The following is a 25,307-nucleotide window of genomic DNA, read 5'->3' on the forward strand; positions in this document are numbered from 1 at the left end:
CAATGGGTATTTGTGAGAAAGTCTATGAACCAAACATCATGCCTACTTTAAATGAATGGAAATATTTGTCTTTTTTTTTAAAATGATGTTTGCACCTTGGTTTTTTATTTCTATCCCATCCGACCAGAGTACCAGTATCTCTAATCGCACGAATCACTCAAAAACCCACAACGCAAATAGTGTAACGCACACCGAACATGTACCTTTGCGCTTGTCTGACTTTATTAAGTTTGGTTTGGTGGAAGATTAACCACCGCAGAGACGAAATCTGTGAAAGCGTTCAACTGGATTAAACATGTGCAGCGACCATGACGCAATTGAAATACAAGTATTCGAAGTTTGACCAATAGATCATAGACTGTCATGGTATTTTTTTCTTTCATTTTCTCTGTTGTTTTTTTTCTTCTGTCGATCGTTTCTTTGTAGAACGTTTCTTTGTAGATTTTATCTGTTGACGTTACTTTGAATATTTTATAAGTTGAGATATGCCAGTGTAACCTTGGGATTGTGTACAGTAATAATTTTTCAGTGTTGGGTCGCTGATTGTGTATGAGTAAAGCGTGTTGAACCGAATTGTGTGAATTTGCGGCCGATTTCAACAAAATAAAGAGAGTGATATGAAGTGGGTGGGGTAGTGGATCATGGATGACTGTGTGTTTTTTGTCGATACACTGGCACCCAGGCAGGAGGCTGTGCTTGGGTAGGCTGTGGTTTTGGTAAATGCTGAATTGAAATCACATTATGTAGTTAAATACTTTTTGCATTTAAGTATTGTCTGGTGTTTCGACCCTAGTAGAATCTTTCTCAAAAAGCTAAAATTGGTTTTTTTTTCAAGGTAACCCTGACTAAAATATAGTCTTAAAGGCAGTGGTTACTATTGGTAATTACTCAAAATAATTATTAGCATAAAACCATACTTGGTAACGAGTAATGGAGAGAGGTTGGTGGTATAAAACATTGTGAGAAACGGCTCCCTCTGAAGTAATGTAGTTTTCGTGAAAGAAGTAATTTTCCACGAATTTGATTTCAAGACCTCAGATTTAGAACTTGAGGTCTCGAAATCAAGCATCTGAAAGCACACAACTTCGTGTGACAAGGTTTTTTTTTCTTTCATTATTATCTCACAACTTCGACGACCAATTGAGCTCAAATTTTCACAGGTTTGTTATTTCATGCATATGTTGAGATACACCAAGTCAGAAGACTGGTCTTTGACAATTACCAATAGTGTCCAGTGTCTTTGAGTTACGAGTGTATTTCCCCCAAAAAAATCAACACAAATAAACAACATTTTGTTCAGTTTTCAGCATACCAATTTCAGTATTTGGTTGTTCTTGATCTATTGTAAGATCCGTGACATGAGAACTTAAGTTTAGTTTTTGTTCTCTCATCAACAACAAACAAGACAGAACTCATGGGTTCCTTTTGGAAGTTCCTGACTTTCCCGTTTCGAAGTGTTTTCTTTTTTTAAGGGTTAGTTTTCGTTTTCACGTCAACATCAACAAGATGAAAACACATGGGTTTGTTTCGTGCCCTTCCTAGTTTTTTTTTAGTTTTTATTTTAGGGTAGACTCTCCAGCTAGCTCTAATTCCAGCCGTGCTCTCGGTGTTAATAGATTTCCCGCCGAAACCCAAGAATAGGAAGCAAATCTGACTAAAATGCTATTAAGAGGAGGAGAAAGCCTTCAGTTCGTTGAAAGCCTTCACCACGTAATCAGAAGGGGGGGGGGCGGCTGCGTGCGGCCAAACGGAAAATGCACTTTTCTAATTGCGATTAAATTGGTCGTGATGAACAATGCCAAAGATACCATAATTGGCTGTACAGAACTTCCTTCTCATCGAGTTAAAGATTTTTTTCTTTCTTCTTCATTGTTTTTTTAAATTTATTTGGTCTTAGAAGGACCTCGGGATTGTCGAGAGACGAAGCTCAAAAAAAAATCTTAATCAAGTTAATTCTGGGGGTTGATGGGTTTTGCAGGCCGTGACAACCAGGCGTGAATTACGTGTTGAAAAAGGAGTTTGGGAGTTGACGTTTTGTTGGGGATTAGCTTATTCTAACAGTAGAGGGCAGTATTCGTTAAATGCTTTAGGGTACTGGCCGTTTTCACTGACCAGTAAGAGAGTGCCTTTCTGTTCCACACCTTTACAATTTCTCAAAAATAATTTGTGATCTGAGTCTGGATCTGGATAAATATTCTCCAATTAGAGCCAAACGAGAGGAGAAGATGATGAAGAAGTTTCAGTTTTAGATGTAGGAGGGGAAAAAACCTGAGAATTTTTCCAGGGAAAATCCACACAGTCAAGTAGGACCTGAAAATGCAATCCACACAGTGCCCCCGGTGGAATTCGAACCGGGGTCCCAGAGGTGGAAGGCGCGGCAAGACACCACAACACCAACCGGACTGCGATAATTTGCTCGGTAAACAACAACAAACTGTGAGTGGACGTTTTCATTTGTGATTATACCAGTCTGATGATAGAGGGCGCTGTTGTAAGATGCCTAGGGTCCGAATCAGCAGGGGTTATTTCACTGACTGACCATCAGGAAGTAGTTTTGGAGTTGAAGAAAATCTCTGCCGATAAATTACATCCCCTGCACATGCCACACATTATTAATTGCATCTGAGATCAAATATCAATATCAGGTTCACTGAATTAATTTCCGACAAACCAAATAAATAAAAAGTACCTAGACATCTGCAATTCTTATAAATTATGGCAAGTTTTGCCTCTTTACTTGTCTACACCATGTTGCTGAAGACATTAGTATGCTTTTCAGGGCATTTCTTTAAATCCAGTTATAGTCGTTGCATTACAACGGAAAAACCCAGCTCTAACCCAATTATTATTTGTCCATATCGTATCAAATTGATGCGTCCCCCCAGTCTGGATTATGATACACACCCTGATGCTGTTGTACGTGGCAACCTTTTTAAATTAACACGTATTAACTTTCCCTCCATTTTTACCTCACCGCCACGGCGGCATTATCGTGGCCTATTTTCCCTCCACGAGTTGTAAATTTGGGGTTTCCGGGCTATCTCTGACCTTATTTCGCACAAGGATGTCTTGAGTTTCGTCTTGAGTTTCAGTCTTAAGTCCTTCCCGGTCTCCATGCTCTGAAGAGAAATCTCAGTCTAAGATTCTTCACTTCAGTTGGTTCAACGACCACCGCCCTGACTGCTGTTTTTTTTTTTCCTCTCTCTTTTTTCTTTATAAAGTCCCTCCCTGTCGCTCTCTCTTTTTTTTCTTTCTTGCGAGTGAAACAGAACTTGCACCAACAGATCTGTATCGGAGTGTCGTTGATGTCGACAAGAGATATCGTTCACCCTTCATCCCCGGACGGCAAAATGGCGTGAGATGATTTTTCAGAGGGATTATTTGCCACTCAACGGAGGCGGGATTCATTGGTCTTGGGGCACAGAAAGTAGACAGTATGGCTCGCCCTCTGTATACCTCTCTTGGGAGGGTTTTGCCTCTCTATCCACCCCCTCTTTTTTTTTCTCGTCGTCTTCACGGTATAAGGAGGCTACGATGTGATGACTTGATTGGTGGTTTTCATCACTGGTACTCTGTTTGACGCTCTTGGCGTCAGTATCAATGTGTTGTTATGATGGCATGGTGGCCTAGCGGTAGCCATTGAATCCATACATGGCATGATATTGCCATAAACCCAACGTCAAATTTTTTAGGAGATTATTTGAAATTATTCCATACTGACTGATATACATTAAGAGTTTGTATCATCTTCTTGGCATTATCTTCTTTTATGCATGACCTTCAAACTTTTATGAAGAAGATTATCACGGAGCTGCTTAAGCATGCAAATTTGCTTAGCGCAGACAGATACTGCTGAGCAGAAAAGAGTAAGATTCACCATCTGGTTCCCGGTATCTTGTCCTTGTTGTTTAGTCAGGCATGGCATGAAGGTGCCAGACTAGTTGACAACATTCACACAATTTGACTTAAGTTTTGTATTCATAAGCTTTATCAAGAAAGCCCTTTTATCCAGGATTTATTGGCCTTAAGTTTATACTTTCCGCTGATCACTTTCAGTGAAGAGCACTTTTTAATTCCCACCAGGGGGGAAAATGCTTCTCATTGAATAAATATTAGGTCTAAATTGATAAATAACAGTGATAACCTTTTTTGAAAAGAAAGAAGTCATTATCAGAGAAGCCTGGCTAATTGATGCCATTCCATTATGAATTGGGAAATGATTTGCACTTAAATGAACCCGAATTCAAAGTATGACTTTTTTGGTCTTGATGTTCTCCCGGTCGTTCACCCCTGATCTTTCAGGTCAGTTTATTTTTAATTTCTTTTAGTTAGCCAGTGATCAGAAATAAATATCAAGACGAAAAACGCCGACACCGAAGGTGCAAAGCTATCTAAGAAGGCAGCTCAAATGCCGTCGTTTTTCATAAGCCAAGGATTAATGGGCTCTAGGAACGTGTCGAGGAAGAAGGGCATAGTTTGTGCCGAAGTTTATTGAGCGTGTCCGTGTTTTGAAATGTCAGTTTTGGGTTTGTTTGTTTTTGATGTGTAGGGTTTGTTAAGTTGTGGTGATTCATTACAATGAAGGCTTAAAGCTGCTCTTTGTGGAAATGTTTAGATGCAGGGAGAGTGGATTTTTGTAGAGTCCTACTTTGAATATGAAATTGTTTTACGTTCGGAGGAAATTGTTTGACATCGGTAACCAAAATGGATTGGCAATTAGTTGAAGCTGTGCTGGGTCAGAGCATTGTTGAAATTACTCAAGTTTTGTCTTTGATGAGTTAAATAAAAGCTGGTTAGCAGAAATCGTGATTAGGAAATTGCTCCTCTGCATGGTACCCTGGATGGTAACAGGGCTTTTAAGAAATGAATTAGGTTTTGTCTTTTTAATTGTTAACAAACTTTTTAGCCTTTGAGAAAGACTCTGCTAGGGTTGAAATTGCAGGCCATTAGCTATTTGTTGCATTTACCATTGGTCCTTGTGGTTGTTAAGCAGTTATCAACAGCTAATTTTCTCATGAAATAATATTATCAGTAAGCAAAATAAAAGATTTACAATGTATTTGTAGCGTGAACCTAAACCCAGAGAAGGGTATTATTGTACAGCAATGGGGTTGGGCAAGGGCAATTTTCAGGTTGTATGCTTTGTTTTTGAAAGGGCAAGGGCACTAAGGCATTTTCTCCTTGGTAAAGGGCACCCTATGAAGAAATTGTAAATTTCTACTGGAGCATTCAAGGGCACCAAGGCATGGAGGCATCGCCTTTGTTGCCTCCGTGAAGTATCAGACCTGACGTTGGTACGGCAAGGTACATGGGCGGCTGGCAGGGCACATGTTCCTGAGTCCGATCAAGATTTGCTGTTGGGCAAAAACCATTACAGCCAGCCGCTTGCTGTTAATCAGGAAGCCTCAATGTTGAGCCTATCATGCCGAATTATCATGGCGGCTTAGTGAGAGAAAGCGAGAAACAAGAAGGGAAGGGAAAGATGAAGACAAAAAGGCACGCAGAGAAAAGAGAGAGGGGGGAGGCAAATCTCTTCATGCTATCACTGCATCCGTCGTCATCAGTGTGCTTCTCTGGGCATAAAGTCTGAGGGAGAGCTGTGAGAGAGAGAGAGAGGTATGTCTCGGGAAAAGGAACAGATGGATCGTCCAAGATTCCGTAAGGTGATTGGGGGATTATACCTCGGCAGGTTTCTCCCCTGTTGTCGGTTGACGGCTTTTAAAATCCTATTTTCTACATCAAGGTCAATGGATTTTTTTTCTTTTTTTCTCTCTCGTATATATATTTGTTTCCTCTGCTCATTCAGTGATGGTTTTTTGGTCTTGCTCTTGTGGCTGGTATGGAGGGTACTCGTGTGTTTGTTATGATAAGGCGACCAGGCACCCATGAAAAATTATGTTTGCTCGAGTGAGTGTAATTTTTGTGGTTTTTGAATGTTGCGGAGCCACTTTTGATGAAAAAATACATTTTTTTAATATTATTTATGAAGGTTTCTTTTTATTGTTTGGAAGAGTGACACTATTTTTTTATTTTTTATATTTTTCTCTTCAAAATGAGGAATTAATATTGAAAAATGAAAAATATTAAATATTTATCTTTGTTCTCTTTGGAAATTGCTTAAAGTGCAATGCTGCCAAGTTAATGTTTGATGAAGGACAGTGTTAGAAATATACTTTGTATTGAATGAACCTATTTGGTTTGTTTTTAAACCCATAGTACAATAAATTGATTGATATTGGACAATGGTCATTTACATATGCCTGAACAGCCAATGTGTACTTTCTATTTGAACATTGGTCATTCACATAGGTTTGTACAGCGAATGTCTACTTCTAAGTCAATGAAATTGGACATTCAGATAGGATTTACCTATGTGAATATATCCAATATCAAAATAGCAGTTTCCAATATCCAACTAACTTTACTTTCGTTTGTTTCTCTGTATTAGCGCCATGGAGCATAGTTTTCGATGGATATGGCGCTATCTAAATTTTTACTATTATTATCATTATTATTATTATTCGTTAATTTACTTGGACCTTATTTGCGGTTTGAAGGTTTACAGGAAGTTCATTGTCTGTGTTGCACACCCACAGCTCACTACTGACTTTATTTCATTTTCTCCCTTTCATAATAATGTAAAAAAATCACTCATGTATCATTAATCAACAACAATGAAAATATGAGTCGGAATATTCATAGGAACACAACAGTCCTAACCCCCCACTCTCTACCATAAATGCCTTCAATTCAAAAGTACAGCTCTAAAAAAAAAGAAATCACGTAGAGACTCTACTGCCCTTAAGCTTTCACCATTCAGTGGCGTTACGCTCTGGTGATCGTTGAAAAAATTGCACGGCACCAGCGAGCTAGCGTAAACTCGTTTGTCATCTGACGACGGGCCCCAATTTGTCATGAGTTGCACGCGCTGCCTTTGCAGGTTGTGTCGAAGAAGACGGGTTTTCGCAAATGAGAAATCAGACAGGGGCTGGTGGTAGGTGATTGAAGGGGAAGTGGTGACTGTTTTGTGCACTGACGATTCTTGGTACAAGATCATCAAAGATGGTTTTGTTAGATTGAAAACCTCATTATGCATTGACCAACAAATTTTCATTTTGCTTTGTGTTGTTAGGGGCCTATTGTTGAGTAAACACCTTTGCTGAAATTATAAAATAAGCTTTTGTGGAGCTTTTGAGCCGAAATTTGTTAATTGGTTTATTTGCTAAGCAGAAAAATATTGGGACCACCAAAATAAGATGCATGACATGTGGCATGACATGCAATGCATGACATGTGACTGTTAGTCTGTTTGCTTTTAAGCTTGTTTGTATACTTTGCATTACTTATTAAAAAAGTGAGTATCAAATAAGACTTCTATTGTCATCTTTGGATTATTGTACATCTTTGACAAAACTCTGCGTGACACTTTAAAGATATTTTCTTGATATGAGCTCTTCTGAGTTCCAGAGCCTAAATCAACCATCAACCTCCCTGCCATGGACCTTTGAAGAAAGGAACAACCCACAAATCCATTATTTTGAGATACATAGTCTCCTTTTTGCGCAAGCAGGGAAATAACTACCTAGCAAAACTGTCAGTGGGCCAGACTGCGCTATAGTGACATTATAATACAGACAGATGTGGCTGGCCATTGTACATGAATGGTACCCAACTGTGCGGAGTGTAGACTCTTCTATTCTACTATGTCACGTCTGCTGTGTTGCTACCATGAGCCCCCCCCCCCCCCCCCCATCCTAACCCCATTCAATGCCGTGACCATAAATCATATCTCTCAATAGAAAGTATACAAACCTTGGCCAGTTCCAGAGGATCAACTGTACTTTTTTTTTTTTATTTTTATTTTTTTTATAACTACCCTCCCTCCCCACTTTGCACTCTTGTAAAAAGTCACAATCGAAGGGGAAAAAAGTACAGTCGTAGTGTTAGGTTAGTATTATTGTACGTAGCCATCAGGGCAGAACACCTTAGTCTAGTTCGACCTCCGTTGAATTGCCGCAAGTTTTGTTACCAAAGCTAAACTTACAGGGACTTTAGGGAACTTGGAGAGAGAAAGTTGCTACATGACCTTTTGTCTTATTGAAGGCTATTTTGCAGAACACCTGTTTGTTTGCTCTGAGATTTTTACCTTTTAAAATCAATGTAGGGTCTCAATGTCTGGAATTTATAGGAAAATGTTTGTTTCGTTTTTCTAAACTCCCAACTGGAGTTAAAAATGTATTTACACTGAGCCCCCCACCCCACCCCCTCATCCCTAACTGTATGAACAGACATAGGTAAATTGAGCACAGAATTGATTTGCTTAGCAGCAGGGCTTGAATTTTACACAATTACTTCATCTTCACAATGCTTTATCTTCTTCAAACTGATGACTAGACTATCTGTAGCTTTCCCCTCCTTTTTGTTTTTGTTTAGTCTGTGAAAATTCTTCTTCTGGATGTACAATGACGATCTTTAGAGACCGTCGCTCGCATTCAGGTTTTTTCAATTTTGTGCAAATCGCGCCTCGGATAATGAGTAAAGTCCACACTCTACATTTCTTCGCTTTAACAGTCAACTCTGTTTTTGTTTGTGGGTGGCAAAGTACATGTAGACGTAGCACACAAGCAGCACGGCACCACTGAATCAATAAATTTCTTTAGAGCTCACTACGGTTCTTTTTTTTTGCTTCTTTCTAATTCATCGGAAGAGACAGGGTGGAATACTTAAGGTGCAGCACGCATTTCTTGTCAAAGCAGAAATGCCCGAAATGTGACTGTACCAATAAATTGTTTCTGGCCTAGAATGACTTACATTCATTGCCACAGACAGTAGTGGGGTAGGCATTCAAACACTTAAAGGTGTGTTCTGTGTCGAGATATTTAGAATATGGTCTGGAAATTGAGTGGCTGAATTTGCGGACAGTTTACTGGAAATTTTAAGCAGGGTAGGACCAATTAATCATGTACAATACTTAAACATGTTTGTGACAGGTTGAGCTGGGGGTCAACATAATGCTTGTCTTTGTTTTGTTTTTTGGTGGGGTGGGGGAAGGGTGGTCGTTGTCATATTACAAATTTAAAAAAGCATTTGGTGGATTACCTTTTTGCTCAGTCTTGAGATTGAAAAGTAGAATTTTTGCAAGATTTCAAATATGCAAAGAGGGTGTCAGTAGGCAGAATTAAAACCTGGACCATAATTGTGAAGTGATGAATCAAGTTCAACATTGAATGAAAAAAAAGAAGAGAAAAACTCCTCTGTCGTTTGTGTGGTTTAAATCACCTAGGAAACAAGCTGTCAGTTCTTTTAATTTGAAGGTTTTCTCTAAACGTATCCGATTTATTCCGCAAAGTGAGCTGCCTTTTAAAGCAGAATAAATCTCTTTTAAAGTCGACATCATTAAGGTGCGTTGTCGGAGACCGAACGGAGGGGGAGTTGAAAGCACTTCTTGTGTTGATCTAAGGAGCACACCTCTGTTCCTATAGAACAGTAGGGGGTGCTGTAGTCTCGGAACAAGTTGCTGGATGCTCCCAAGCTTGGAGCTTGAACCCTAGGTGCTAGAGCCGAGTGGATTTTTGTCTAAGACTTTTGCAGCTGTCCCTCCGAACACATGGGAACATTGTTAGAAAACCACAATAATGTGCATGCATAAATAATGACTCCTGATATTACAATTAAAATTCTCAAATAGATGAAGAATTTTTTTTTTTTTTCAGAATAATGCGTGCATAATCGTAATCGTGTATCCTCATCTGGTCACATTTATATTAAAACAAATTTAAAAAATTCCGTTTTAATTTCTACCTTATTTGATTTATTTAAGAGAATTAAATGTTGGTATTGAGAGAAGCAAAGTATGTAACTTGAACACGGCCCAATTTCATAAAACTGTTAAACAGAAAATACTGCTAAGCAAGCAAATTTCTTTGCTAAGCAAAAAATGAGTTTAGCACTAGTTGCAACAATGTTAACTTTATATAATTTTTGCTTTCTTTTTTTGCTGGAAATGATAAACATTTCTCCTTCAAGTTCTATTGATATTTTTTAAGGGCTACAGTGTGAAACTATCTGGATATAGATATTGAAAGTAAAACCATCTTTTGTTTCATTCTTCAGTTATTAAAATGATTTTGAGATATATCTATATTGCCTTCAGCTGTTAAAAAATATCCCACTTTTCCACCTTTGAGAGAAGCTTATCCGCGGTTCCAGCGCAACCAACATCCCGTTTCTTAAGTGGCTTAACATTGATTTTGCAATCCTGCTCAAGCACTGCCACCCACCGCAAGTATTCGAAACAATTCATACAATAGCGGACATTCAATACCTCGTGGTTTACTTGCCGTAGTTTTAATAGAGCTACTTTGAGTATGTTCGCAGTTTGAACTAACACGTAGTTCAAGAACCCACCTGTGGATTAATTACATACAAACAGTAACAGCTAAGCAGGACAAACACTCTTCCGCCAACTGCGTGTGATAAAAGATGGTCAGGTTTTTACTTGAAATAGGAGAACTATTGAGCTCTTCAGTTGAACCTTGGGATTTCAGCTCAGGTTTCATAAAAGTGGACGGAAACAAATGTTTCTTTTTGTGATCGTGGCACCCTGAAACAGAATACTTGTATTGGGAAAAATTTATTTATTCATTGCTGAGGTAATTGAGTTGTTGTGATTGGTTGAGAATTTGTGCATGTAGGTCACATGGCTTTAAGCCTTAGCAACCATAGAAGCCCAGTTTGAGATCCAAGTTGCCTCAAGCGACCACATTTTTTGCAACTCCGTCCAACATTTATCAAATCAAATTGATCATGGTAAAGATGCTTTGCTTTTTTCCATCTTCTTTTTCCTCTCCTTCTTCTTACAGAACTGTTTCCAATTTGAAACTGGATGCATAATACATCTGGTCACCTGTTTAAGAATGAATGCTGTTTACCATTACAGTATACAGGGAACTGCACCAAGATATTGTGATAAAATTGTATAGTTCTTAAAAACTTATTTACAATTTTCGTCTTTCTTTCTTTTTTGATTTACAGGGGAGCAAGCTTTCGATGGTACACCCTAGTGGGCCATATCCACCATCATTGGCCCACCTGATGATGTACAACCAAGAGCACTACCCCCCGGGGACACCTCCCCCACCCCATTTGGCAGGAACGATAGAGGTTGATGCGAAAACAGGTGAGTGACTTTCCCCTAAAACAAAATAAATAAATTGCGTAAAGCCCGGTTCATACTTCCTGCACAGCGATGCAAATTTTGACGTCACAGTGAAATTGGACCCAGTTGTTTAAAGACAGTGGACACTATTGGTAATTGTCAAAAGACCAGTCTTCTCACTTAGTGTATCTCAACATATGCATAAAATAATAAACCTGTGAAAATTTGAGCTCAATTGGTCGTCGAAGTTGCGAGATAACCATGAAAGAAAAAACACCCTTGTCACACGAAGTTGAGTGCTTTCATATGCTTGATTTCGAGACCTCGCATTCTAAATCTGAGATCTCGAAATCAAATTCGTGGAAAACTACTTCTTTCTCGAAAACTACTCCACTTCAGAGGAAGCCGTTTATCACAATGTTTTATACTACCAACCTCTCCCCATTACTCATTACCAAGTAAGGTTTTATGCTAATAGTTATTTTGAGTATTTACCAATAGTGTCCACTGCCTTTAAGCACTTGAACAGTAAATCTTAACAGGCATCATAGTCTTTCTACTAGAAACTGATTTCTGATTCAGTTTGCCCTCAGAAAAAATCGGCCAACTTGTTATTAAATTATTAAATAGCTTGAAATGTCTATAAAGCCGATCCATTTCACATGTAGGTCAGCCCTTGTACCCATAAAATTTTTATACTTTTTTTCCTAGGGCCGAATATCATCTCTGCCTTTAAACTGAACAAGTTCAGCACTCAAGTACTGTTTGAAATAGTATTGACTTATTTATCCTAAAGCTTTTTTTTGTTGCAAACTTCATGCAAAACAAATTTTATCTAAAATAAATAGTATTGACTAACTTATCTTAAAGCTTTTCTTTGTGCAACTTTCATCGTAACACATTTTATTTTTAAGAGAGAAATAGTTGTAGTTGATGGTCAATTCAAAATATTTCTTGGTCCAGTAACTTTTCTTGGCTACAACACCTCTGGGCTTAAAGTGGGGGATTTCCTGAAGTTTTTGTGAAATTGTACCCCCAATTTCTAGACAGAAACCCTCGTTACAAAGTCTGTGTTCCCCTTCTTTAAAAAACTTGTAAGTCTCTTTGACAAAACTCACATATGCTAACTGTATTACTCCCATCAATCCTTGAGCAAAATAGTGTAAATGTTACTTGATACACACAACCATGTATCGCGTTTAAGATTTCCGAACGCACAACAACAATTCATACAAGATTTCACCTTGGCAACTATATCAAATGGCCACAAAACACAAAAGTCGACACAAGAGTCATGCTTTTCATTTTGAAATGCCCACCAGTATTTAAGCCGACCCTGAACTTGGGAAAGTAATTCTTTCCAGGGATTGTAAACGAGCTTGCGAATTGTCACAGACATTGTTTTTTTTGTTTTTTTCACCCGTTGAAAGATTTTTTCCAGCCAACAGAAAGGGGTAGAAATAATAGCGGATGATTTTCCGTACCCAAGGATATGTGGCACTTAAATAAAACAAATTTCAATGGACAAGAGTTGTTTTAATCCATTTTTTTATTTTTTATTGGATGGGATTTTTTTTCTTGGACTGATTTTTATTAAAGAATTAAGGTGAATTTTCAAGGGCATTATGCAACAAACAATTTGAGCGACATTTTTATGAATAGGTCTCATACTTCCTGGGGGCAGTAAATTTAAGCCTTTGCCTCTAAGCCCTTGGTCATTGCCTTTGTGCCCCTGGTCATTGCCTTTGTGCCCCTGGTCATTGCCTCCGTGCCCCTGGTTATTGTCCTTTCTCTGGTTTAAACTAATGGAACTGAACTTTTCCTGGAGTGAACAAAATAGTCGGCCTCCTTTTGGTATTATTTAAATCAGGATCAGTATGAACTTGGAAGTACAAATAGGGTACAAGACCGATATTTCTGTGGCGTGATAACTGTCAATTTAACAACGGTAAAAGATAATTCAACTGTATAACTCCTGTTATGAATGAATGAATGAAATAGGAATCACTAATCTCTGTAGCCATTGGCTGGTTAAACCCATATCATTGTATTTCAGCAAATCACGCTTGTTATCTCATAAATGCAGGTATTCTCAATGGGCAGCCATCAAGCCACACTTACCTGCCCAGCCATTGGCCAGAAAATCCCATATCATCCTGTTCCAGCCAATCACGCTTGTTGTCTTATACAAATGCAGGTATTCCAAGACCGAGACATTCATCTGAACTTCCGTTATACCATCCTCTGTCCCCGGGGTCTTTAGGCAGCGTCCCGCATCACTTAGAAGTTTATAATATGCCTTGGTGAGTAACTACTAACATGAAATTTAGTAGGATTTGAAACTTTGCATGGTGGGATTACAATGAGAGACTTTGGAACACTAGGTGGCAGCAGACTTACCAGGTAAATTTCCATTGTTTACGCAGTTTTGAGCATGCGCACATTACCAAGAACAATAGGTTTACCTGGTTAGTCTGCTGCCACCTAGCGCCCTAAAAATCCTGGGTGAGGCTGCTGTAGAACTATGTACATCTCTTTTGAGTAGTGTTGCTTCTGATATGGAAGAACCGGTGGTTGACGACTCAACGTTTCCATCAATATGCTCTGATCGTCTTCAGGAGAAAATTGTATTGACAAAAGCGACAATTCAAGTTTTGTTTCTAAAGAGACCTCACAAGAAATGGTATCTGAAAAATAATTAATGTTTGAAGACCACAATCATTGCTGTGATTGGTCAAATGGGTGAACGCGCACAGTTTGATTGACAGGCCGGATCGGTCCATTTACAGGGAACCAGTTCCAGGCAAACTCCAAGAAGAAAAAATGTTCACATTTGAATGTTCAATTTTTTCTTGGGGATTATAAAAAGAATGACTCCACGCTACCAAAGTGGTCATGCAGCATGCACTGCAGTTGGTTGCCTCCAAGTTACCTATAAAAGTTGCCTTGTGTGATAAGGCCCTTTAATGCCTAAACTAAGAAGCTCCACTGATCTGAGGTTCACCTTTGACCTTTGATGGCAGTGATGCCATTATGGTTTATATGAATGTATTAACATGTGTGCGTGTGAGTGGGGAGGCAATATCGAAATGAAACCACTGAATCTTTAGCACTGAGTGCTGCGCGGTCCAGGAAATAAAGGCTATTGCTCCAGTAGCCTAGACAAATTTCCTGGCCTGGGGGGTAATTTATATTATCACCCCCTTTACCGTTTTCTTTCGATTGATTTTTTTAGGCAAGGCCAACCATTCTACCCACTCACAAGTGCTCTCAGGTCTCCCTATCCAGCTCTCATAAATGCATCCGGGATGTCCCGCCTCGGTCACCCTGGCCTTCCCCCTCACCATCATGGAATGGCCGTCACCGGTATTCCGCACCCAGCGATTGTCACATCAGGAACGAGGCAACAAGACACACTACAACAGAGTAACGACAGGTAGGGTCGCCGACTTGCCGCACATCACACTCGCGTAGTTTCCATTCTTAAAATCCCCATCTTTGTTCACTTTTAATGATCAAAAATGGGCTGACAAGTATCGTACACGTGCCTACCTTTGATTTTTGAACATACCTGTCACTGTTAAAATTCCTCCAGTTGGTACCCACTCTTCATAGACCCCTATGACACCACAAGCCCAAACGGTGCCCACACTTAGGTCATTTCAGACCTGTCATTGGCTGAGAGTTGTGCGCGGCGCATTCAAGCGTGCCTGTTTCCATTGTTAAACGATTGTAAAGGGCATAATCTTAACGAAGGAAATAACTTCACCAACGAAGGAAAACTGATTCTTTCCTGCCTTTTCTTGAACAGACAACCCCTGTCAAAGGAAAACACTGGTATTTGGTGCCAGTCCTGCTCTATTTGGTTATAATTTTACAGAAAAACTGGAAGTTGGGCATATTATATTAACTCAGAAAAAATCTTCACTGACTTTTCCTCCGCCTTTTTATTGAACAGACAACCCCCGCCCAAAGAGGAGAAAACCAAAACGCAACAGAAGAGGCATCCGCACATAAAGAAGCCATTGAACGCCTTCATGCTATACATGAAAGAGAAGAGGGCCAGCGTCGTAAAGGAGTGTACGCTGAAAGAAAGTGCTGCAATCAACCAGATCCTGGGAAGGAGGGTGAGCATATTTTTATATATTTTTTTTAATATATATATATATATAAAGTAAACGCAAGTTTGCACGTTCTCCAGATGTGTTCTCATTGGACAAAGAAAGCAATGAATATTCATCAGTAACATTTAAAGTTCAAGATACCGTTATGTGTAATAAAAACTTCTTCCATAGATGTTTTCTCTTTGGACACTGAAGTGAAAGCAATAAATATATTTATAATACAGTAATGAATATTAGTAAGAAAGCAATGAATATTAACAAGAAAGCAATGAATTTTCATAAGAAAGTAATTAATATTCATAAGAAAGAAATGAATATTTATAAGGAAGCACTGAATAGTGATAAGAAAGCATTGAAATATTCATAAGAAAGCAATGAATATTCATATAAGTTTCTGGATCTGATTTCAGTGGCATGCATTATCGAGAGAAGAACAAGCTAAGTACTATGAACTCGCACGCAAGGAGAGACAGTTACACATGCAGCTGTACCCTAGCTGGACCGCAAGAGATAACTACGCAGTACACGGAAAGAAGAAGAAGAAGAAGAAAGATAAAAACCCCGGTGACAACTCAGGTATGACCTCTTTTTTCTCTATCGGTGCTAAGGGTCATTTCTGAAGGTCATATCTCTAGTCATAATTGGTTGCGAGATCTGGAGGGTCCTTATCGGTCATGACCTCGTCTCGTGTTTTAGTAAGGTCATTTCTGAAGAACGTTTCTCAGTATATCTTTAGTAATAATTGGTGTAAGAGATCATTTCCGGAAGGTCATAATCAGTCATGACCTTGTCTCATGTTTTAGTGAGGTCAGTATATCTTTAGTCATTATTGGTTGAGCGATCATTTCATTTTTGAGTTATTGCTGGTGCAAATTTGTCCACGCAAGAAGAATAATTCTTAATAGAAATGCACATCTGACTCAAACTTGGGGAATAAAAACAAAACTGATATATTTTGTACATACTTCAAAGTGAAATGTTTACAACAATGCAATACTATCAAAAGCTCCTGTAGACTTCTAAACCAAAAGTTGTTTTTGCCATTAACTTTAAGAGTGATTTTGAACGTGTATCTTCCCTTTAAGCAGAGTGTATATTTAGTCAGAGATAACGTCATCTTTTCACCCATAGAAAAAAATAATCCCATCAAACAATTTCTGACACAACCCTAAACCTCTTACAATGGATAAGAGCTGTATGTGACATTTTTACCAACGGCCCGAAGCCACAAATAGAGTCTCATTTCTTATGCTTCAGAATATTATTGTGGTGTTCGTTGTCCGTCCACAGTTATGCAAACGAGAGATTAAATCTTGGTTTATTCATTAACACTGTCCAAAAAAACCTTTAAATGTCTACAATTCTCGGGGTCTGTCGCCTGGTGGGCTTAATCATTAATTTCATTAGAGCACATAAATTGTCAGTGTTGGCCATTGTGCACACATTTACCAAAGTCATTCTAGTCAACACATTGGTATTGTAGTGTGCCGTTGTTTGAATCAAAATGAAAGATTTTTGTCTTTTGGTTTCACGTCGGATGCTACTTAATGAGTAGACAAAATTGTATTTCTGGCGCTGTTTAGTTTTTTGGGGTCATTCAGAATAATCAGTGTTAACAAAATGTGATTTTATGTTTCTCCCTGAAATTGTGGATGGAATGGTCAAAAGAAATAACTAGAAATAAAAAAAATCAGTTTTTATTCATAAAAACCCCCAAATATGTATGTATTAAAAAAAAAAGGAGAAATATCCAGCTGGCCAAGATCGTAAATTTCATTCCTGATATAACTACAAAGTCATTTGTTAAAAACAGGAAAAGCCATTCAAGACTATGTTGGAAACCTTTGATCTCAAATATCTGGTTTATTTGAGGCTATAAAAAATATGACTTTAATAACGAATTAAGCGTACTCACCTTAACGCCAAGTAGACAAATTATTCTGAATAATTCTTGAATTCCAACGAGGCACAAGTAGCGATTTAATGCAACTTCATCACCTCACCTGGGCCCAGTTAATATTAAATATTTTTGGACAATCATTGATCCTGTAAATTCCTCAACCCACGCTTTGTTTCACTCGGACGCAAACAATTCCCTCCGAATGTTAAATGAAATTGGAAGGGATCGGTATCTTATATCTAAAAGTATCTTATTGTTGAAAAAAGAGAAGCATGTAATTTAATAATCACCGAGGGTTTTCTCACCCACTCTAGGCAAATTAGGGGGATTAACAAAAGATCCTCTGTTCTTCCGAAAAGATTGTTCTCGGAAGAATCCTGGAGAAAATATCCCCCGCCAAAAACGGAGAAAATTGACGTTGAATGTAAATTTGATTTATTGTCACTGTCGATGCCCTACTGCATCTTAGACGTATAGAGCTGTAAGGAATGTCTTTATGCGACCGTTGGCGTTCAATATTTCACAGCAGGGGGGGGGGGGGGTAGCACCCCTTGAGGGTATCCCAAGAGAAGATCCAGAAATCCTTCCATTAATCCCCCATCCCCTTTAAAAGGTTACTTCAGGTCGGCCTTTTGTTTAGTTTGGGGGGGGGGCAGTTTCGGTAGAGCTTTTATGTGGTTTTTGTTGAGATACTATTAAATAGCTGTTTTAATCTGATAGATAAAACAAGGATGGTTACTAATTACATTAAAACTGCATGAGCAACAACTACATCATCAGATGCAATGAATGGAACAAGCCAAGTGGATATTTTATAAACAAGAAAGTAACAAATTGTTTCGGGGTTCACATTGAAGAGTACCATTTGTCACTCCCAAGGATTCCTGAGAAGTTATCAGAGGTCATATCTGTGCAGAAATATGAAATAATTACCCCTTGAATGATTTGCATAGAGGTCATATCAGAGGTCATATCAGAACCCTTGTGAAAGCTTCTCACAAGAGAACCAAAGTCTGCCTCGTATGTTTGCTCATTTTGGCGAGGATCACGAACATGAAATATCCATAAACCACATTCCATAAATATCTCCTGGTAAATGATGAAACATTAAGAAGTCGAGGGAGTTAACTGAATGTTGACCACAGGCAAAACTATCGCGGGATCGGACTTTGCGAGGAGGAGGCTGAGTGAAAACAAGTACGAATTGACATGAAATATAGAAGGAAAAAAAAAATGGGGGGAAAATTATATATCAAGTGTGGTGTTATTCACAACACACATTGGGGATCAGCGACCAGATCTTCAATCTTTGTATTTGGCCTGGCAGAGATTTCAGACCCCACAGAGGATTTTTCCTCAACCCCCTTCTCTGCGAAGACTCTCGTTGAATAATCCAACGGAAATCGAATCGTGCACAAAACCAACATCCATCCATCACATATCCAATCTCTGACTCTTTCTTCGTACAATCTCCCCTTGCTTTGCCCTGAGGGGTGGTCTGCGAAGATGAAGAAGAAAAAAAAGGGGGGGCATACCTTTCTTCATTTCTTATTCAGAACGCAATGAATTTTGTATCGTTGTTTCATATGCTTGGGTTTGACTTTGTGGGGTTTTTTCGTGAGGGGGTTAGAAACGGTGATATGCGTCACCCTATGTGACTTGGTTTTTTTTTTTTCGTCCCTGTCTCCGTCGTCATTCCACCATCCGATGATGATGCAATTTTTTCGTTGAGCTGTAAATCCACAAAATGAACTTTGTCCCCATAGCAACTGTGGTAATAATTCCTCTGTAATCCGATAATAGGTGTACATGTTTGTGCTTTATTGTCCCGAGTTAATGGGGAACAAATTTGAGCGAGAAAAGTAGTGAAATTAACAGCGCTATACACCACTGGTAATTGGTCGGAATTAGAATTGTTGGATTATACGTGAGTGCCTCTGTAGACAGGATAATAACTGCTAAGCATTTTTGCTAGACAAAGAGGAACTTAACTCAGCAAGAAGCGGTACCCTGCTGAAAAACCATGCGATTAATGCTGCCGGCGGCTGGTGTCCTGCTAGTGTTTTTGCTCCGTCTGTTATATTGTAAGGCAAATAATTCAGATCCAATTTCATGGCTCTGCTGTTAGCGCAAAACTTCTGTGCTAGCTGTGTAATTGAGGACTGCTTAGCAACGTTTCGCATGCACTCATACAAGCAAAAAGTCCTTGGTATCATTTAAAACACTTGAATGTGATCATAAGTGCTATTTATTTAGTCCCTGATTATTTAAGCTTAGTAATTAATTTGATCCATGCTCAGTAGCCAGTTTCACACATAGGTGCTAAGCAGAAAGCTTGATGACTGAAATGCATAAGGAAACCAAGGATACACCTACAACATGATAGAGCGGCAGGTACCTAGTCCTATAGCAATCCATTTTTATTTATTTATTTGGTCAGTAAATTTGTGTGCTTAGTGAAATTATACCCCTGAATCTCAGCAGTGCCCTATTTCATTCCCCCTGTTATTTTCTTTGCCAAAAGGGGGGACAGGGCAAAACGTTTTCCTGTTGATTAGAACCAAACCGATGAGTAAAAATCTCCTTGCGGCATTTCGAACATAAAAGAGCTGTCCCCATGATCTATGTGTTCACTTACTTCTTGAAATCACCAGCATAAATCAATGTCATTGCAAAGCTGACTTTAGTTCCGTCAGCGACTATGCGTGCTCTTATGTTGTTATTTTTTTATTTACATATATATAAGCGGAATCGTCTCCAAGTGCAGGCATCGAGACAGGTGTGTGCTTGTTTCAGTGACTTAAACGTGCACTGACATAATGTGCGTACGCGAGGGCACGCTTGATTCAAAATAAGTTCAGACACTGAAACTACTCTTTTCATCAATTTAGTTAATTTACCTGTTTTACTTTTTTAAAAGAAAGAAAAAACGTCACAGCAAATTCTGAAAACAATTTTGAACATTTGGCCAGTCCAATCAATTTTACAAGCAACAAACATGTTCAGGTTATCTTGCTTTCAAAAAGATGAAGAAAACTTAAATAGTGTTTTGAAGAAAGCGTAAATATTTTCTTTATTTTGTCTTACTTTATGTCAACTCAGTCCCGTGGATGATAGTGGTTTTGTAACTTAAGCGTTTTCTTTTCATTTCATTTTTGTCTCTCCAGTGTGTTCTTCTTTTTTCTTGTTTTATTTCTTTCCACTCTCTTTTCTGCTGGTGTTTTTTTTTTCACAAGAGAGTTCCGGGAACAAAGAAATACAATTTCTTAGCACCTCTCTTCAGAGAGGGAAAGCTTCTTTGATGTACGTCCTAGCCACGGGCAGAAACAGATTTGTATTATTAGGTTAAAATGTCGTCCAATCTAGGGCTTTCCCACTCTACCATCCCTCTCCGGAATTCCACGGATGGTTTTACTTTCCCTCTAGCCGTCGTAACCCATCGTCTTTTGTTTTCTCCAACTGCCCCCCCGTACAAACACACACTTACAAAAAAATTAATATATACTGAAACCTTCCACTCCAAATGTCATGTCTTTCTATTCAATATACTTTTTTCCGTTCCCGTCCACTATACCACTGTTTTGTTTTACCTTGGCCTTGTGGTAAATCCAAGCGTTGAGGGGGACCACCCCAAGGGAACCAGTGACTAGCTCCGTTTGAACAGAGTGAGTACTCCCCAATGTATCCGGTTACCGCACATGGAAGTTTGCTGTTGTCTTTAGTGACAAAGCTTAATCATTTTTCAAACATAAATTTGTGTGTGCGTCTGGGTTTTTTTTTGGTTTTTTTTCGTTCACCCTCTCTTTTCTTTCTGTCTCGGCCTGACTCGCATACTGAAGAAACAGATCGCTTTCTCATTCAACCCAAGCAGCTAGACTCTCTGGAAGGAAGGGGGTAATTTGTGAAATGTTTGTGTGCCTCAAGCGCCTGTTCCTCAGAGGATATGCTGGCGACCATTTAGAAATGAAAACACAATTACTAAGGGAGATGACATATGAATTGCTTTATATATTTTGTTCTTCTTTTCTCCGCTCATACTTCGCCAGGGAGCTCTATATAAAAAAATATATACAAAAAAACGAAATCCAACGGAGGGGAAATCCTTACTCGTACGTGTAGGAGTTTTTTGCTGAAATTCGCCAACTTTTTAGTTAATTCGACTTGAGGGAGTGTAAATTCAACAAAAGAAATTGAATGGGGTTTGTTCGGATATTTTGTCCACACTTGGCAATTGAGAAATTTTAACTGATCGGAAAAACATTTGCACAAGAGTAAAGTGGTAGGTGTTGTTGTTTGTTTCTTTCTTTCTCCCCTGGACTTTCTCTAATTTTGAATTTGCACTATTTCAGATAGAAGAAGGGAAAATAACACTAGTCATTTGGGAAATATGCTTTGTTCGATGCATAGATTAAGTTTCCACTAAGGATACACTCTTTGGGAAGAGAAATTGTATAAAAAAAAACATTTCAGATTTTTTTTTTTTTTTTCATGAAAAATATCTTTTCACACATGAAGTCGTTTGGCATGAAATTTACTGAAGAAACTTTTAAAATTTATAAAAATTAAATTAGCATTCTCAGTTTTTCAAACATGATAGTTTAAACAAATTTATTGAATTAAAAGTAAATAATTTGAAATCATAATGCGTGTGAGATTGATATAATTTGATTAACTGTGTTTGTTGTCATCAAGGTACATTATTTAAATGCTAAGTGCCTATGAATTATCGACAAGTACTCCTTCGGTCAGCAAATAAAACAAATAAATAAATATAATTCTGAATTCATTCAGAGTTGTGTCCATTGACAATGAATACTTTTGCTTTTGATATGCTTGGCGCTTGCTGAATAAATCAGAATTTAATGGGTCTTATCATAAAGCACTTTTTTGTAAAGAGTAAATCTCAGATGAAGGAATTGGTGGTTGGGTTGGTAAGGTGGTATCTTTCTGTGCCTTCCACCTCTAGGGGCCTGGTTCGAATCACACCAGGGGCACTATGGAAGTTTCTTGGCTGAGCGGTTAAGAGCACCGAATTCAAACTCTGGTGTTTCTGATCAGCAGAGTGTGGGTTTGAATCCTCAGCCGTGACACTTGTGTCCTACTATAAGCAAGACACTTAACCATTGTTCGTCCTTTGGATGGGACGTAAAGCCGTTGGTCCAATGTGTTGTGTTGTCCCATGTAAAAGAACCCAGTACACTTATCGAAAAGAGAAGGTGTTTGGCCCGGTGTTCCTGGCTGTGGCTGCTGTATGTGTTGTAGCACCTTGTAAACCCTTATAAGATGCTAAGTAATAGGGTCTCAGAATTCTATCTTTCTGAAAGTTTGTATATACTAAGCGCCTTGAGTACCTTGTTTGGTAGATACTTGCGCTATAGAAGACTTCGATATTATGTGGATTGGGTTTTCAGTCCTACCTGACTGTGTGGGTTTTTTTTCTGGTATTCTCCGGGGTTTTCTTCCTACAACCAAAACTTAAACTTCCTTCATTGTCTACTCACCATTGGGTTTCTGGTTAGTGCATGGATTACGTTTGCTTTTCTGAGTGTCCTTGACTTGACAACAAAAATGAAATTAAATGAAATGGAAAAATGAAATGGCACCAACTTGCAAAAACTTGAATAATGCAAATAAACAAAATAAAAAAATAATTTATTGTCAAACTTTTACAAAAGTTGGGTGTCAATGTGTAATAACCCTGTGATGGATGTACCATTGAGAAAAAGAAAAAGGTTTTACAAATTGTGTTCAATGATGGAAGTTTTTTGCGTGTTGATTTTTTTTATTTCCCGACGTGCATCGTTGGACACCTCAACCAAATTCCGAGTCTAGGGTCATTTAAGTAATGGCGGAGACAACAATAGACCATTGTGAAATAAAGTGCAGTTACACTGTAAATATTATCATGAACACTTGCTGTTTTACGGCAGGGAATTTGTAGCTACTTTCCATGACCTTTGACCTATAGCCTCTCCATTGTGTCTTACAGGAGTTTGAGATAGTAAATGTTGGTTTCTTTCATAGCGAGATTAGGGGGTAATTTGTTTGTTAGTGGAGGTCAATGCTAACGTCAATGCACTTTCTGATGGAAAGGATCAGTAAGGTTGGAAACATTCCCCCATGTTGTGAGTTTGTTTTATCAAGAGATACCGCCCTCTTTTGCCAGTGGTTGTTTTGCTGTTGTTGTTGTTGTTAACAACAAGGGTTAAAGCCACTCTTGGTAAGGGGCTACAAAAAGAAAACTATTATTTAATTTGAAAAATAACCCGGGAGCTGAAGGTAGGAATTGAAATTCCAGTCTAAATAGTAGGATGTAGGGAAACATGCACCAGGCAAGGAGTTCAAAAGAGTTGTGCATCAACAAAAAATGGCAAGGTTATTGTGATGCAAGGATGGTTGGTGTCCAATTTGTAATTTTTTTAACCAAACAAATATCAGAAAGTCAAAGTACTTTTAAAGCGATAAAATTCTGATTCTTCACATCGTCTTCTTGTCATTGTCCAGGACCCCTCGGGGCCTTCCGGTGGTATTTTGTTTTATTTTTATGGAGTGTTTTTTTCCAACACTTTCAGTTCTTTTCTTTAGTTGTTGTTGTGGGTGTTTTTAATCCTAAATGGGCGTTAAAAAGGGGCAAAAAAGTTCGCACCCTGTTAGTAAATAATTGGGTACAGTCACGGTTCGTGGGCGTATTGTTACCCCATCCCTGATTGCTTGATAGGGTTTGATGCGTCCGTGTCTATCGTTGGAGGTCAAAGATCAATGCGGTCAACCATTGGAACAATTTTTGTCTGTTTTTGGTCCCTTCTTTCTAAAAGAGTTTCAAACAACAAAGGTTTCTGAAAGTATTTTCAAGGGATATCGGACTTTAGCAATGCCATCGTTATTCAAGCGATAGTTTGACAATCTCTGAAGTGATCTGTGTAAAACACGTCAGAAGCCTCCTCCGAACCTCCCTGCTTGAAAGTCATCAAATATTATCCAATTTGCTGGCGGCTATAAATTAATTGCGTTGTTTGTTAACAGATCTGAGTTCTAAATAGAGAGAGTTCACCCGGGGATGTGTTGTTTTGATGATTGCAGATTTTATGACGTCCTGTGTAAATTTGCTCTGTGGAAAAAAAGTTATTTAGATTTATTGCTTCATTTTTTTTTTTTGGGGGGGGGGAGGAAGTGAAGTAATTTGAATAGAAGTTATTTAGCTCCAGTGCTCTTATGAATGAGAAATTTCAGACTTTAATCTGAATGCAGTCCCTTATATATCTGATCCTCTTCTGGAGAAAGCTCTTTAATCTGCTTATCTAGCTCTTCTATTTCCAGAAGCTTTTTAAAAAGTTTTCTCAAATAAGATGTAATTTCAGAGGGAAATATTTTGCGAAAGAAATTGTTCTAGTATGGTCTTTATCAGTGAGCTTTCGACTTAAATTAAACAGGGATATTTGTCATCCTTAACAATTCTGTATAATGCCTTTAGGTGGTATCAATTACCTCGCCTTCCACCTCTAGGACCCCGGTTCAAATCAAGCTGGGACACTACATGGATTGGTTTCTGCATGGGTTTTTCCTGGAGTAATACTCTGGGGTTTTCCCTCCAACATCTAAAACTGAAACTTCTTTCATTGTTTTCTCTATTGGGTTCTTGGCTATTACAGTAATTAAGTTCACTTTTGTGAGAGTCAAAGGTTTGACAACCAGAATAAATGAAATAACTTGTAAAACACAACTTGTGTTATTTTGTTTTTCAGAACCATCTACGCCAAAGAAATGTCGAGCCCGTTTCGGTGTGGATCAACAAGAGTTCTGGTGCAAGCCCTGCAGGTTCGTTTATTTTATTTATTTGTTTATAACTTGCTGTCAGAGTTTTTTTACTGAGCCACTGCCTCTGTTTCCCTGGGCATAATTACCATGTCTTTAAATTATCAAAGTAATTAATCGTTTAAGTGTCTGTTGTTGAATGATAACTGTTGCAGCATCCATCAATAGCTTACTTGCTTTTTGAAGCTCCAGATATCAGTAGTAATCTGCAAGCTGGTATTCATTTAAAATGTCAATCAAAACCTTATAGATAGCAGACTGCGCGAAGTGTCACTGATCTGTTTCTGTATTTATCATGAATGGCATATTTATG

The 25,307-nt window shown here is 38.5% G+C and overlaps 1 protein-coding gene across 2 annotated transcripts; it reads left to right on the forward strand.

Annotated features, from left to right (window-relative positions):
* Positions 1 to 11,034: 11,034 nt before the first annotated feature.
* Positions 11,035 to 24,997, forward strand: LOC117306352 (transcription factor 7-like 2; the record flags this gene model as incomplete). Of its 2 annotated transcripts, none has more annotated exon segments than XM_033790955.1 (6): positions 11,035 to 11,179; positions 13,356 to 13,461; positions 14,394 to 14,594; positions 15,117 to 15,285; positions 15,693 to 15,858; positions 24,925 to 24,997. In XM_033790955.1, coding segments are annotated over 6 exon segments (845 nt in total), but the record flags the coding sequence as incomplete, so codon positions are not given.
* Between the last annotated feature and the right edge of the window lie 310 nt (positions 24,998 to 25,307).

This window comes from Asterias rubens, unplaced genomic scaffold, assembly GCF_902459465.1.
Source record: "Asterias rubens unplaced genomic scaffold, eAstRub1.3, whole genome shotgun sequence".
Lineage (NCBI taxonomy): Eukaryota > Metazoa > Echinodermata > Asteroidea > Forcipulatida > Asteriidae > Asterias > Asterias rubens.